The sequence below is a fragment of the Haliotis rufescens genome, unplaced genomic scaffold (genome assembly GCF_023055435.1).
Source record: "Haliotis rufescens isolate VD_foot unplaced genomic scaffold, xgHalRufe1.0.p SCAF_1, whole genome shotgun sequence".
Taxonomy (NCBI): domain Eukaryota; kingdom Metazoa; phylum Mollusca; class Gastropoda; order Lepetellida; family Haliotidae; genus Haliotis; species Haliotis rufescens.
The window spans coordinates 70544615-70561745 of NW_025963779.1; the positions used below are offsets into that span (position 1 = coordinate 70544615).

The following is a 17131-nucleotide window of genomic DNA, read 5'->3' on the forward strand; positions in this document are numbered from 1 at the left end:
TTTTTGAATCGTATAGAATTCATGACCGACATGTAGATATGTTACAGCAATTTCCGCGCTGACAAATGTTTGTTTCTCAGAAATTGAAAGGGCATCACTGACTCATCTTAGAATGTTGTGATCAGGGACACGGGTGGACCAGTTGTCAAAGGAGCAGAGTTTCTTTCCTTATAGGCGTGCCAGAAACGTGATCGGGGTTCGAATTCCAGATTCTCCCTGATTATACTTCTTTGTCAGCAAAGGGCAAAACGTCTCAGATATGCACCACTTCGGCTTTTTCTCCCACAAATACTTCTCAAAGAGGCGTTAAACCCAACCTCCTCGCTCAATCACTGTTATCACTTCAGATATGGGTCAGTTGATGTTGACAACTTAGGCAGATTATGTGAGCTGCCAGCTGAGCTTCACTCTTGAACACCGCCTTCTACTTAAATATAATGATGCAATATCTCAGACAGTCCATATAAAAAACAAACAGCAAAACATGACAGAGTACCAAGTAAGTATATTGTCTCATTATATAAGAACAACGGTCACATATTTTATACATTTAATTTGACTGGATCTAACCGATGATAGCACCCCCCTGACTATCAAGTGAACAGCATATAGCAACAGCCAATACACCTTCTTCGCCAGTAACTTTATCTTGACCATTCACAGCAGTGCACCATTCTGGCTGTGAACCTGTGGAATACAGGGAACGAGCACAAGGAGGTTAATAAACAACTGTGGTCCAAAACAACACAACGTAGATCTAAGTTACGTTTTATCTGTACGATGTGGCTAGCAACTACACAGCGTAGATCTAAGTTACGTTTTATCTGTACGATGTGGCTAGAAACTACACAGCGTAGATCTAAGTTACGTTCTATCTGTACGATGTGGCTAGAAACTACACAACGTAGATCTAAGTTACGTTCTATCTGTACGATGTGGCTAGAAACAACACAACGTAGATCTAAGTTACGTTCTATCTGTACGATGTGGCTAGAAACAACACAACGTAGATCCAAGTTATGTTTTATCTGTACGATGTGGCTAGAAACTACACAACGTAGATCTAAGTTACGTTCTATCTGTACGATGTGGCTAGAAACAACACAACGTAGATCTAAGTTACGTTCTATCTGTACGATGTGGCTAGAAACAACACAACGTAGATCTAAGTTATGTTTTATCTGTACGATGTGGCTAGAAACTACACAACGTAGATCTAACTTACGTCTTACATGTATATAATTATGTATGTTATTTTCAATAATTGACTTTTCGGAGAACAACAGTTGCTATAAGCTGCCAAAAGCATTACCTCCAATGAATGCGCCTGCTGATCTTCCATAGTTTGCCCTCACGCTACAGCCTAACATCACTGTTCCCTTATCACAGGATACCACAGTCTTTGCTCCCTTCTGAAGTCCGCTGGGCTTTGATACCTTTGTCTTACATGCAAGCTTAGGGGCAGTACAACAGGCAGCGTAAGACCATGTACCTGTGTATTAAAAGAGGAACCATAAACAAAAAGTTGATTCTGCTGCAGAGCTTGAGAACACAATGGGAAAACATCACTTTAACAATTCTTGTAGGACCATTTACTTTTACAAATATATGTAAAATTCACATGATATATCTTAACGTCTTTGAGTTTAAGCTTTTTTAAGACTGAAGCAGTCCAACTGGACCGATTTACTGTTTATATTTAAAGTTATAACATTTGTAGTTAATAAATATCAACACACGCAGTTTACTTACCTACAGTGGTGCCTTCATTTGAGGCAACGCATCCCTTGTGATTTAATGATGGAAAGGCTCCGAACATTTCTGAATCCCATGTCCACGATGTACAACCTAGAAAACAACTAATTCATTAGATGCTGTATAACATACACACACTGGCCCTACGATCTCGCGTCACTGGCAAATTTGACATTCTGGACTCTACACAATATGAACACGGAAAATTCTATAAATTATCTTTTTAAAGTTTCAATAACAAGTTTAATTCGATGAATCCTTTGGTGAAAGTTACACTATTTTCCATGTGCACATGGTATTTGGTATGTTCATATGCAGTGTATTGTAGGGAAAAAGCATAGTTTCAGAATTCTAAATTATTACCGAGTTACAATCTGCCAAATGTTAAGTAAATTTTATTTTTTCTACATTTGACTAACATCTAAAGATCACATGCAAGTAAAATCTACCGAGCTGATAGTCATTTATTTCTTCATCTTGTTCAAGATTGCACAACTAAAATTTCACTGTTGATTCATGGCAGTCAAGTCAACGGGAAAGCCTATTGGCTATTATCAGACATTTGTCTTGTGAGTATACTCTGAAGGATTCTTACTCATACCTGTTGCTATTTCATTATGCTGACAAGTTGTTTCCACTCTTGCATCCACAGACTTGGCAGATGGTCCTGATCCTCTGTAGGTACACATGATGTTCTTCGTCTTACAGCATCGTGCAACAGCCTGGAGACCTGGTTACGATTAGATATTTATGAAAAATTGGTCAGACAGGTTTTCAAAACATTCCGTGATGCAGGTGGAAAGTAACCTTTCCTACTCCTAATATGCAGTGCTATTTTATTTGCAAAATGTCTTGGATTAAACATATTATTTGTTTTAATAAAAAGACACAAGACTTTCCATATAAATTATAAGAAATCGCTACTAAAAGCAGAGTTCACTATACGATTCCGACTACATCATAAGCAGGTGTTAAAGAATCACTAATGTGAGGGTGATGAATACTGATGATTTCAGGGTTTGGCAAAGCGGTAAACGTATCCTGCCCTACCGGTGGCATTCGTCACAAAAATAAGTCATGCATCAAGCTTGTACATTTTGCACCTTGAATCGATCAATCAGCGTCTTTAATTGACAGATGAATAACCCGATTCAGTTTGTGACAACCATTACATGCACACACAAAGAGATGTCACAAGGTGAATTAAATTGTGCACCTATTTTCTTTGAAAGTCAGTATTTTAAGCTAAATGATTTTAAGCATCAGTCATTAAATATGTGCATTGTATATTATGTTTCTGGTGGATTAAAGTGATGATGGGAGTAATGGACGTGGTGTGTTTTGAAAACACGTGCATAAAGAGCTGAGATACATATCACTTGGAGATATGATGCCATTTTTCACAATGTCCGGGTTAAAATTTGTCTTTAGCAACCTATGTTTGTCTTAAGAGGCAACTAACGGCATCGGGTGGTCAGGCTCGCTGATTTAGTTGATGCATGTCATCACATCCCAACTGCGTAGATCGAGTCGCATGATGTCAATCACTGGATTAACTAGCCCAGACTCGATTATTTACAGATTGCTGTCACATATTTGGAATATTGCTGAGTGCGGCGTTAAACAACAAAAAAACATCGTATCTGGTGTAAGAAAGAAAGGCGCCAAGTGATTCTCATTTATGTTTCGTTGCCATTTACTTCATTATCGCAGTTTGATGACATCGTATTTTAAACACGATCTGAATATTCGTGGACAATTGTCGATAAAAGTCATATGGACTGAAATGAATATGAAACATCTAAATGTACCCACCGCTCGTTGATCTGAAACCATTAACAGCCTTGCAAGCTATGCGGCCATTGTGGGTCTCAAACTGATCACCATCACGATACCATTCCCCATTCTGTACAATAAAAGCGACAAATCCGTTTCCATAATGAAATATTGTTTCAAACAGTTAGAATATTTAATTTGAGCAATTGGGGTAGGGTGTTATATGTTGTGCAACATTCCCTTACAACTGTGGTTAGGGGCGGTCGGGTAGCCTAGTGGTTAAAGCGTTCGCTCGTCACGCCGAAGACCCGGGTTGGAACCCCGACATGGGTACAATGTGTGAAGCCCATTTCTGGTGTCCCCCGTCGTGGCATTGCTGGAATATTGCTAAAAGCGGCGTAAAATCATACTCACTTACTCACTCACTACAACTGAGGTTAACGGGGAGTATCAAGAAGTCCCTCATAGCATGTCAGGAAGAAGCACTAAGTTTATATTGTGCAACATGTGCGGTGTAGGGTGAAAATGTATTTGTTTTAGCCAGCGAACATTAAATCAGAAACTGTACCTTATGATAACTGGAGCAGCCTGTCATAACCTCATCTCCCTGGCAGTAAGCATAACATTTCTTGTCATCACCAACTTCTGAAAACCCCGACCAGCGCGTAACACATTGGATGTCGGTGTTGTGTGCTCTCGATGCCATGTGACCAATAACGTGCTCGTTGTTATGGGAAACTTGCACTGGATGGGTAACGTGGACAAATGGATCAACCGTTGTTGGAAGAGTAACCTGGTCTGGAAAGTGTAAGGTTCAGTGTTAAGAACAACAGGTTTAAATATGTGCAATGATATGGGCGAGGGAGTTAATATATTTAACATTTGCAATATTTAGGCTGTGTAATTTCAACATTTCAACTTTGGGGATGTTACATGCTTTCCATTGCCTCATCATATATGTTAAATTTCGACATAATTTCAGAAGAACATTTATTGGCGGGTGCTACCGTTAGGGCAGGACATGCTTACCCTTTTCGAAAACACCTGGTGTCATCACTGATTTTCTGTGGTCCATTCATATTATTGTCACAGCTAGTTTGCCTTTTATTCTCTTGCATTGACGTTTTATATTTAATGTCATCTACACATAACGTGTACTTGTTGGTAGACTATTATGAGCAAAGACTATCAAGCTTACACAGATTATCGTGGATGTAGTGGTAACCAAATGAATAAGGCATTTTCCTCCACATTCATTAATGGATCAGTCTTTGTAAATATTTAAATGCTAACTCATCTGATTGTGCGGGTTCGAACCACGCTCCCTCAAAACTTATTCAGTCATCAACTTATAACAGAGACCAAAACATTCCAATTTGCCTATCTGTTCATAGTTTAATTCCTTGCCTTTAGGGGATTTGGATGATTTCAATATGTAAACGTCAGAAGAATGACTTTGATACGCCTTGTCAGATATTAAGGCAGATATTTATTACTTCTTCCAACAATGTTTCAATGTGCTTGTAAACACATATTAATATACGTTATTATATACCAAGTAACTAATGGCGTAAATCATATAATCCATTTTGTTGAATAGTGGCAGCCCCTCATATCAATGACATGGTATATTATATCACGACGTATCTTCCTGCTTATGAATAGGAGAAGCACCTTAAAGACGTACTATATTATCCCACGACATACCTTACAGCTATTGGATGGCTCCAGTACCTTCAGTACGAGTAACAGTGTGTGGTTCTCGCAAGTTCCTGCGAAGCACCACTGTATCGCTTAACGTAATGTGTCAAGTTGATATTAAATATGGTCCTTTTGTATATATAATCTTTAAACATACAAAAAGGAACTCAGTTTTCTTACGGCCATCGCCACTGATGTCCAGGTTGAGTGTGGCATCTGCCTTCCCCAGGTGGAATTCCTGGTACACAACGGGCTTCCCCTTGTAGTTGACTACAATGTCATAGTCTCCCTGGAAGCCATTCACGGAGAAGGACGATCCATCTGAGAGATTCTTAGCTACATGTGTTGACCATTCTTTCATCACAAGATCCAGGTACCGTTGCCCGGCAGCGTTCAACTGCAATAATAGTGAAGAAGAGTGAATGGCAGTTCAATTTTATTGAGTTGCAATATATTTACAGTACTAGTGGCTGTGGGCGATTGGAAGTTTTCTGTGATGGAGTGGGGCTGTCTTATTGACTGGTGTGATCACATGCCTGCTATTTGAACAAAGATTGTCGACAGGATACGCTCACCATTTCACGAACACCTGGTTTGATATTTGATATTTGCTTCATAAACACATGCTTGTGATATGGACGGAATTGTATAGTGGACTCTGCTTTAAGCAGAGATTTCTTATGATTATGGAATGTATTTTGTCGCTTTTTTTACTTTCAACGTGAAACATGTCGCAGCTTTTTAAGGGATTTGCCTCGAGTACCTATTTCTGACTTCTGAGTACCCAAATGCAACACAATTGACATTTTAAAATGTATGCAGACACTGAACAGTTTCGCGTCCAAAACACACGTTAGAGAAGTGATTATGTTGGTTATGTATCTCCAATGCTCGGGTACGCGATTCTTTGACGTAGGGCTTGTCACTCTGAATATCAAACGTACTCGAGCACAACCAACAGAGACCGAGAGTTACTGGGAGAAGATGTCAATTCATTATCAATACTTCGAATACCCATAATAAAATCAATACATTCCTTATTAAAAATTCAGCTTACAAAGAAGTTATATCCACTGACGAGTGATGAAAGAGGACTTGACATGTCATGATCCCAGAATCCCCAGAATATGACGCCCTCCACTGCTGGATGACTGAAGTAGGTTCTGAGAGCCCGTTCGTACCAGTCCGCCCGAACATTGTCGTCATGGTGCACCAGGTCTAACTCGGTGATCCACAGAGGCAGTCCAACAGATGCCAGTTTGTCCAAACGAGTCTGTAGTATTGTGTTACTAATGTTTATAGCATTGGGTGGTTGTGTTACAATAAATGAATCAATCAATAAGAAGTATATCTGTAACCCACAGAAGCAGAGTATATTTTGGTGAACATTTGAGTGATGTAACTATGGGCATTTTTAGTCAATAACATGGTTTACAAAACTGTTTTAAAAAACGAACAGTCAGTGTTTGAAACACAAAAAGAAGTGAAAAACCATGAGTGATATCATTTAATGGTGGGGCGGGCGCAATGACAAAGATCTCAAACACTAAACAGTTACCTTCCATGATATTTCGACAAGTTTAGAGAGATCGTGGAACTTACTTTCAATAGCGTTGGGTCTGGGCGTGTGTATGGTCTGAAATGACTCTGAAGACCCATGCCGCCTAGTCCAACATTAGCTTTTTTGAAAGCCTTTGCCTGCTCGACATATGACTGTAAAGAAACCATACCATGCATATGTCATACAGGAGTCATGAACCCCTTATTTATCCTGGAAAAATATCATAGAAGTTGATACCAAGTGTTCTCATATTTTTCCGAGTTGTGGTCCGGAAATACTATTTAACTGTCAGTCACACGAGCTGACTGATAAAAATGACCAGAAGATGGAAGTTTAATGTGGACAGAACTCCAACATTGAAGAAAGTTGTGTTTCCCAGTGAGAGCTTCTACCATAAGTGCGTGAGTATCGTTTTACGTCACTGTTAATACTATTCCAGCAATACTGCCTGTGTGGGGAAACGATCCAGGAACTGCGGCGTTACGAGTGAACGCTATAACAACTAGACCACCTCAGCTGCTACAACAACGGAAGGTCAATATGTCAAGATCAAGAGGAACGATGAAACACTGACCTTGAAACTACCTATCTCATAATGTATTTATGAAAGTAGTGACGACATACGTCCGTAACAGCTCCCACAGCAACGACGTCATAGTCGTTGAGGAAGAGCTTGGGAACGGGATCAGCTTTGTGGACCATGTCGTAAATCTTCTCCGAGTAGTGAGGATCACCTGTCTTTTCCTCGTACAGTTGACCGTGGAGCAGTTCGTTATTCACGTCCCAGTGTTGTAATCTGAAATCAAATCTAAATGTATAGAAAAGTAAAAGCGATAAAACCCTTTCCATGTACGTAAGAAATATTCTGCCAAAAGCTCAGTCGATTGTACGATTCCGACCATATCATGAACATGTGTTTACTGATCACTGTCAGTAATGATACCAGGTGGTCGCGAAAAGGTGAGCCTATCCTGCACAACTAGTGGCACCTATCACAAAAACATGCAAAGGCAAGTCAATTGTTCATCTGGAAAAGCACGGCAACATATGGTACAAGTCACAACAGGGACCAGCATCGGACATTATTCTTGTCACCGATGCGTCAAACGGCAATTCTCGATTATCTGCCGAAACAGATCACTTTGCGCGTAAAACGTAAAATAGCAGTGAAAATTATATGAATGGATAACTGAAAATCAGTGATGACAGCAGGTGTTCGCGAAAAGGGTAATCATGTCTTGACCTACCGGTACAGTCCCAACTCACACAAGTTGCATAAGTGTGAGTGAGTGAGTGAGTGAGTGAGTGAGTTGGGTTTAACGCCGCTTTTAACCGTATTCCCATTATATCACGGCGTGTCAGCTTAATGTGGGAGGAAAGCCCGAAGTGATGCAGGTCTCGACTGGGCCACCCCTGCCCCCAAGTTGCATTAAAAGAAAGTGTTTGTTTATTGCCTGACACCCCACAGCAATACTCATGTCATACGAAGACGGCCTCTGAACAACGCACACGTATGTTTATCAATACATTCATAACACCTCGCCACCTGTGAAGTCGTTATATCACATAGATCTTTAAACCGGAGACCAGTAATTTCTTAATTACATAATTTCAAGTATTAAATCAAATATAACTGCAAATTGTGTTAGGCGCAGTGTACATTTGAAACATTAATGCCGTTACAAATTCAAAGAATTTTACAAGCTTAGAGCATTTTGTTTATCAATAATACTCCTGTTACCTTCACTTTTATACAGTCACATTATTACAATGTATCATACTCACTGTCCTTTGGTTATGCCCGTTATATAATTGAGGCGTTTTTCGATGGTAGCCTTCAGCATTGTTCCGTTCAAAGCTTCAACCCACGCTGGAGAGTGCCCTGGTACTCCCCAGAACATATTGTGACCTCTCACCTTCATACTGAAAACGTGGAGAGAAATTGATAAGACACGTTTACGTCAGTTAATATATGAGCTTGAGGAGAGATTGCTCCGATCATCTTGGGATTTATTCTTTGAAAATACACATGCATGTATGAGTGAGTGAGAATGGTTTTACGCCGCTTTAAGCAATATTCTAGCAATATCACGGCGGGGGACACCAGCAATGGGCTTCACACATTGTACCCATGTCGGGAATCGAACCCGGGTCTTCGGCGTGACGAGCGAACGCTTTAACCACTAGGCGAGCCAACCGCCCCCATGCATGTATGAATATAAATGACACTCACAAAATACATACCCACGTTCCTTCATGACCTTTACACCATCTGTTGCATATTTGTAGTCGGGTTTGTCCTACAATATGATATAACATAAATATTCATTTAGAGGTCTTTCCAGCGCAAAACTAGATGAATTTATTCGTTCCTTTGTTGTATAATTGGTGAAATATGAATACTTAATTTAAATCAGAATATAATATTTATTACTTATTATAGCTGACGTGATGTGATATCATAATCAGTGTGCTTATGCTTAACAAGTGTTGTAAGTTGCATCTATGTTGGCTAGTACTGTCAATCACCAGTATCTAAGGTGATGACTCCTGCTGAAATCACCATGCAGAAAGCAGGGATACTGTTAGTCGCGTGATCCTCAGCTGGGTGGTCCAGCTCAGTTTGCTTGTGGCTTAAAGCCCGTGTTTTAAGTAGCAGTTTTTATCATTATTGTTAAACTTATATCTGATGAATGTTTACATAAATATACGTTGATGCGTTATTTTAAATCAATAAATTGTTCTTTTAGCTACCCAGCTGAGAAATATTTATTAGTAACATTGCAAACTCATTCTAGTAAACAAGTCCACTATAGAATGTGTATTGCACATACAGATTCCTTTCAAACTATTTAAGGTTACGAGGACAAAGCTGCATTGACAGAGATAAATACCCTTGTGCCTCTGTTAAACTTCCATTTAAAAGATGCAGCTGTCACCCAGTTAAACATCTTGTAGACAAAGTTTTGATAATCTTTATAGTCGTCGTTTGTCATAAATGCCTCCTTTACCATAGACCCAAAGCCGAAAAGGTGACGCTTGTGATCTATCTGTCGACAGAAGACATGGGGTTCAATGTATTCTACAAAAAGAACAACCACTAAAAACAGCGAATGTTGAAAACAGGTAAAACCCGTACTTATTAGTTAATGGGAAATATAAAATTCATTGTACAGATAAATTGAATGTGTATGTCAAACCTTAATTTCAATATCAGCGGGGTTGAAAGATGATGAGTGGGTAACTCTGAAACACAGGACAGTGACATAAGAAATGGATTAGGATACATTTCACAGCATTTCACAGTTTTGCTCATGAGTTTAACGTCACAGTAGGTTGTATTCCAAATATATCACGGTGGCCTGTAAATAATCGAGTCCTCATCAGTTAAATAAAGCGTAAAACCCTTTCAATAATCATAAGAAATATCTGCTGAAATAAATGCAGCGTCCCTTATTCGATTCTGACTATATCATAAGCATGTGTTCATAAGTTACGATTTATGAATCACAATAAAATAGTATTGATACAAGATGTTTGCGGAAAGGTGAACCCGACCGCCACAAACCACTGCCTGAAAACAACGCCCAATGTGAGATGTCAGCTACGACACGGTGCCTGACCACCCGGTGGCTAGGTTAGTCGGCTATGGGGGCTACTCTCACCGGGCCTCTTCGCACTGTTTTTCGTACAACATTGGTTCTTTGAAATAGTGTTGTTAAAAAGTGTTGTTTCCTTTATGTATCAATACTTTACTTGACTTTAATGACGTTTTTCCGAATCTTCTGAATCCTGGCATCTGCCTCGGCCTTCCAGTTAGGATCCTCATCCACTTCCACAAGTGACGTGTCATCAATGAGGAAGTCTATGCCAGGAACTGGGCCTTGGAAATGTATGTAGGCCCTGCTCATATCTGTTGGTTGAGATATTTGTTAAACGTATATTGCCTGTGTGGCTTGTCAGTAACTCATTTATATTTCGTAATGATTACTACAATTGTTTGAGTGAGTGAGTGAGTGAGTGAGTGAGTGAGTGATTATGGTTTTACACCGCTTTTAGCAATATTCCAGCAATACCACGGCGGGGGACACCAGAAATGGGCTTCACACATTGTACCCATGTCGAGAATCGAACCCGGGTCTTCGGCGTGACGAACTAAAGCTTTAACCAACTAGTCTACCCGACCGCCAATAGTTTGAAGCAAAGCACTTAATGTTCAAGTAAATAATGACAGTTTTGTTGATAGTTTGGAACATGATGTGTTATACATTAGGGCAATTAGTTCAAGAGGTAACAGATTGAATTTCAAATTATAAACCCGCATATTTTTGAACGTGTTGAATAAGGTGAAAAGCTGTGATCTGAAAGAATACAGGAATGGCAGAATCTCATGATTTTGGGCTGACTTACTTCTTAGAGGGGCGGTGAAATTTCCGTTCAAAGAAAACCATCCACTTGAAGACTTAACGTAAGGATGCTGACCAATGCCAGAGTAGTCGGTTTTGCCTGGAAGTAGAACAGATTTTAGACTAAGGCATTATCACATAATGCTTACGTCCCACCGACCATATTGTGTGGCGACCCTATTGTGTTTCCTCTAAGTTATTATCCCGTAACTTCAAATTCAATGTTATCTTTGAAAATATGTCAGCATTTCAGAGATTCATGTTTACCATGTGCTGTCATGGTATGGTTTTTGCCATGCTTCGTGCCCGGAAATATGTATATCCAGCAGATCGTCAATATATCTCTATCATGGCAGAACTTTCTTAAAAGAAAACAAACAGTGATCTTTAATCTAAACTGTTTTATAATTAAGTACTTTTAATAGGCAATGGTAACAGTACAAATTACTTTCGAAAATTCGTGCAGCTGCAGCCCCAGCCTTTGGTGTCTACATTCCACAACTTTTGAGGTACAATCCAGCATGCTCTTTCTCCCAAGATATCAAAAGGCGTCATTCAATTCTTGCTCAGAAGTTGTTTGATAACAATTCATGGCCTCGGGAAGGCTTGTAGGGGACATACCAAATTCGACGCATCAGTGAAAAAAAAAATGTCCGATGCTATTCCCTAATTAGACCATTTGTTACCGTGTTTTTACAGGTGTCTTGACTTGCTTTTGCATGTGTTTGTATCGGGTGGCACCGGTGGGACAGGATACGCTCACTTTTTCGCGCACACAAGGTATCATAACAATTTCATAGTGATTCATAAACACATGCTCAAGATGTAGTCGTAGTCGTACAATCGACTATGAACTATGGGGGCACGGGGGCACGGGTGATTCGCTGTGCAGAGTTGCGTCCCTTAGCACGTCAGAAACCTATGATTGTGGGTTCGAATCCCGTACCCGTTCCCGGAGTGGTAAACGTCTGAGACCTGCATTATACTTTCATAAGAAAGTAATGTCGAAAGCCACCATCTTCAACAGAGTCAGAATTTGAGATATCTGCAATGGGTATTGAGCGTCGGCATCAAAAAGCCGTTGGTGATATTAACAAATAACTGAAATGGAAGGTGTCATCCAAAATGACTGAGAAAGCTGCGATGTACATGTATAAGAAAGACCCATGTAGGCCAGCGAGATATGTATAAATTAGGAACCGAGCAACATCTTTAGGAATAGTTTTAACAGTTATCAATTAATTATCACCATGGTGTATTCTGTGTTAGTGATGATCAAAGCAAGGCGCAAGCGCAAAACGAGTTTGACTGTTGACTGTATTTGCTTTACGACTGTACACACCATCATCCGACCAGGTATATGCAATGTTCATCTTCATGGTCTGAAACATGGCCCCGGGGTGGTCGTTCAACTGCTTGATACTGGTCCTGTAGGCGTAGCGACCACCAGGCTTCAGAGGAATAACCTGGCCCGGACCTGCATCCCAAGTCTTTCTAAGAAAATAGCAGAATGAAAAATACTGAAATAATCTGACACTTCATTAAAACTTTACTTCAACTGGAACAATAACATTTATGGGTAATATAGAAAAAAACACTCGGGTAAGGATCGCATAAGGGGCATAGTTATGTAGGTATACATGTACTGTTCCACTTTTGATAGGGACAATCAGATATGTCATATATTTAAATGTACACATGATATATGAGAAACATTTTGTGTTAGGAAATATCTCTATCAAAGGTGGAGAAGTGTATTTCGATATTAAATCAACTAAACTGCTTAATAGGCAAGGGTGATAGTAATCTTGTATAAATTGTGATACAGTGGTTCATGGTTGACATTCATGTGGATGGATTAGTTACATATGAAGCTGGTCGAATTCATAACAAAGTAGTTAAAAAACCTCTTGTTGGCCTTTGAAAACATCGGGTTTTCATTTGCGCGCCAAGGACTCAGGTAGTTAAATTTGTAGATTTATCACTGAGTGAGGAAAGTATTCAGTTCAAGGTGTCATTTTGACGGACCTTTAACGTCGGCTGCGACGTCAATGGTGTCAAGGTCACAGAGTCAGTTAGTTTTAGACTCTGATGGTGGCCATACGAGATGACCTTCATCTTGAAAATCTACTGTTTCATATGTGCCATATGGAACCTGGGTCATTGACAATGATGTGTGCCAATTTAGGACAATCGATTACCATCCAGCATCTGTTGATTACTTATAAAACATATACAATTTACAGCTGAAAGCAGTTTGACATTATGAGGTTACTGTCAAACGTGAAGCACATTTCAGGTGTGATATCGCTAATTGCTAAAAGCGGCATAAACCCATACACACTGATCTACCTACCTGCCAGTAACTTTCAGGGCACGGCTGCCCCCATGGACGTCGTCTGTGATTATGTCGAGGTTGATTCCAGATCCTCCCCAGTTGTCAGAGAGGTCCAGACTCTCAAATCCTGGGTTTTTCAATAATTCGAGTGCAAACACCGATTTTATTACTACTATCAGCAGAACAAGGTAGTCACGGGGACTCATAACTGTATATCAGCAAATCTCACTACTGTGTGAAGAAGAATGTGCCTTCACTGGTGTGATAGTACAGATAAGGTTTTGATCTCGTTTTTGACATGTTGGACAGATCACCTGATTGTAGACAGCCATTTTATAATGACGCATTACACTAGATATATGGTGCGATCTTGTCAAACTATACAGGTGTTAGCATTACATGCAAAAATGGAATCCGGCATATGATCGCCTTTTCTCAGTGCCGCCAAACGTCTAATATTCATGTACCAACACTGTTTTGTGGCTGCAGTGAATACCATTGAATATACATTGTACATGTCATGAATCATTTAGATACAAGCACACCTGGTAGCAGGTATACCGAAATATTTTACCTTTAGATTAAGATTAAGATTCAAAAAATAAATCGGAAGTGATTCTGAGGCATTTGATTGTTTAGCCAAGCAGTATTTTAGCATTTATGTTTCCATAAACCGAAATAAATTAGGCAGGCCCCACTAACGGACTGCTGTTTCGTAATTGGCTGATACTAGAGCCTGCTCTTTCTTAGAAGAATCTTAAGAGCGTCATACGGCTTTTTCTCAAAGGTTGAGTAATCAGGGTTACAACTTTACTTTCAAGGCTTCAGTAAAGCTTCCAAAAGGTTTTATGGTGAGACAGGTGTTTGACATTTCCAAATTTGACGCATCAGTGACAAAAAGGATATCCGACACTATTCCCTATTTTGACTTGTGCCATATGTTCCCGTTTTTGCAGGTGAACAATTGACTTGCCTTTACATGAGTTTGTGACGGGTGCTATAGGTGGGGCAGGATACGCTCACCTTTTCGCACCTGGTATCATGACTGTTTGATAGTGATTCATAGAGTCATGCTTATGATGTAGTCAGAGTCGATTTGCGATTCCGACTTAATCATAAGCATGTGTTTATGAATCACTATAAAAAATGATAATACAAGGTAAGCGTATCCTGCCCCACCGGTAGTACCCGTCAGCAAGACATGCAATAACAAGTAAATTGTACTTGTTCAACGGAAAACAAAGACGGGACCATGTGGTACAAGTCAAAATAAGGAATTGCATTGGACGTAATTTGTGTCATTTATGCGTCAAATTTAGAAACATCCCACACATGTCTACCTTAAAACTGTTTGAAAGCTTTAACACTGATCAACTAGCTTTGGAGAAAGAGTTACATGACGCTCTTTGAACATATACACGCCTAAAAAGCAAAAAGGCTTCTGGAAATAAATTAACGACTAAGTGTTGTCTGTCGCGCCTCGAAGAACTTCCTTCCCATCGATAACCTAACGGAACCAGAATGATTCTGTTCAATGCTGCAACAAATGAATGAAAGCAAAATGGAAATATCGTATTTACAACCAAGAAAGGTTCTGCGTATAATATCAGGCAGTATATCAGGAACCTTGTTCGAGGAATGTATCCGTCAATATGCACATAAACAAACAATATCCCATATATCAGCAGCTGTACAAAGAAACTTGTTGGGTGTCACGTGTCTTATATTTTAAAATATATATAGTGTTTCGGGATATTATAACTCGTATTCGTTTCCAAACTGATCATGTACGTTTCTGTCAGGTGGTTCACACGTAACGGAATGCTCGCTTCTGATCTTTTACGTAGGAAAACCGATGAATCGTAGGCATTAACGCCCAGATATGGACGAATTCCGTCTGCTTTAGTAAACCTTCATATACAAACACTTACTTTTGATAAATCCACTGTGCAAGTTATTAAGCAAAAAACGTATTTTCGGTTAATCATTTGATCGATGTTTTGGGCAACGCATGTTTACAATCTAAGTTTAGATTGAATGCCAAATTGGAACTACTGGTTGCTATATACCCTATACATCCTCAGAGGCATGGGTGAACGTTATAAAGATTTTTGGCATTATACCTGTAACAATACCCATGAAGATTCGGGTTAGAATAGGTCTTCAGCAACCCATGCTTGCCGTAAAAGGCGACTATACTTGTCGTGAGAGTGAGTAATGGGATCAGTTGGCCAGGCTGGCTGACTTGGTTTGATGCATGTCATCATATCCCAATTGCGTAGAACGATGCCCATGATGTCCATCACTGGATTGTCTTGTCAACCCTCGATCATGGACAGGCTGCCGTCATATACCTGGAAATATTGCTGAGTGCGGCGTTAAACAACAAATACCAACCTGTAACAAAATCAACTGAGCATCAAGTGGATGACAACAAATACACTATCCGGCCGAGCCAGCCGAACTAGGCTGTAATTATGGAGTTATTGTTTGGCTGGACTAACGAGTCTACAGATGCATAGTCCAATCAAAATCGCGTAACGAAATCGACATCGTGTTCGTAAACTGCCGTGCAGATTTCGGTCGAATGCAGGATTTGCAAAGCATGTGTACCGACAGCTTATCGTCAACAGATATTTTCTAAATCTTTTCACGTTTTTACTCAAGGCGCTCACATGATCTGATGCACTTCTCGAAGTAAGGCCCGTTTTATTACAATATAGATCTTGATTATCGATCAGATCGTCTTCACTGGGCGACGCCATTTTATTTGAAGCAAATGTAAGTGATATAAGAGGTGGAATCTCATTGGTAAATGGGAGCGGTAAATAGGAGGGGCATAGAAGAGACATAACTCGTAATAACTACTGGTGGCGCTACGATCGAGACCAGAAATTCCAGCCTAGTTTGGCAAGGGTGGAAATTGGACTTATATGGTCAGTTAACTCCCTTGCCTCGAGAAGATGTGAATACACAGGTGTAGGGTGTTATGTGTCATTTGTTTAAATATTCATTGTTTATTCTTGCGTGGTGTTGCGAGGGTGGCTGAAACATTCTGAGCCTCACCATGATGGACCACGTTGATGCATTTGATTACGATGATGGAATTCTGTAACATTAATCATGTTGCAACAGTCTCTATATAAAATTGCGCAAAATGGCAGAGATATTGCCTATGCGATGTTAAATGATAAATAGGGGAGTGACATCAGGAGGTTATGAAATTTAGATGAAGGACCCACAGAAAATTAAATTAATTATGTCAGTGCTAATATATTCTTACGTGGTGTTGCGAGGGTGACTGAAACAATCTGAGCCTAACTATGATGGACCGCGTCGATGGAGTGAGCCGTTATTTATTTTTCAACAGGAACCCTGCTGATGTGCATTGCTAAATGGTCGGAGTTCGAGTGGACATTAATATTATGTTATCGTTTGGTATGTATGAAATGATGTGTTTAGTAAAACTGTATTCCACATGTATGTTGTCATAGCTTATTCAAAAACTTAGAGACCATTGGCCCAGGTTACATGTTTTAAGATGGTTGCATTTGTTGATAGCACAATCACATTAATTTCATAAAATGTACGTCG

At 39.8% G+C, this 17131-nt stretch overlaps 1 protein-coding gene across 1 annotated transcript; it reads right to left on the reverse strand.

Annotated features, from left to right (window-relative positions):
- Nucleotides 1-492: 492 nt before the first annotated feature.
- Nucleotides 493-13783, reverse strand: LOC124119476 (endo-1,4-beta-xylanase 3-like). Its single transcript, XM_046481991.2, has 18 exons — nucleotides 13556-13783; nucleotides 12542-12693; nucleotides 11204-11299; nucleotides 10550-10706; nucleotides 9994-10039; nucleotides 9688-9843; nucleotides 9038-9093; nucleotides 8579-8716; nucleotides 7418-7589; nucleotides 6835-6945; nucleotides 6290-6505; nucleotides 5413-5629; nucleotides 4100-4329; nucleotides 3571-3661; nucleotides 2357-2485; nucleotides 1753-1848; nucleotides 1313-1492; nucleotides 493-687 (listed from the first exon to the last, which is right to left on the reverse strand). The coding sequence occupies exons 1-18, from the start codon at nucleotides 13741-13743 to the stop codon at nucleotides 566-568; spliced, it is 2553 nt and encodes an 850-aa protein (XP_046337947.2). The 5' UTR covers nucleotides 13744-13783; the 3' UTR covers nucleotides 493-565.
- Nucleotides 13784-17131: the final 3348 nt, after the last annotated feature.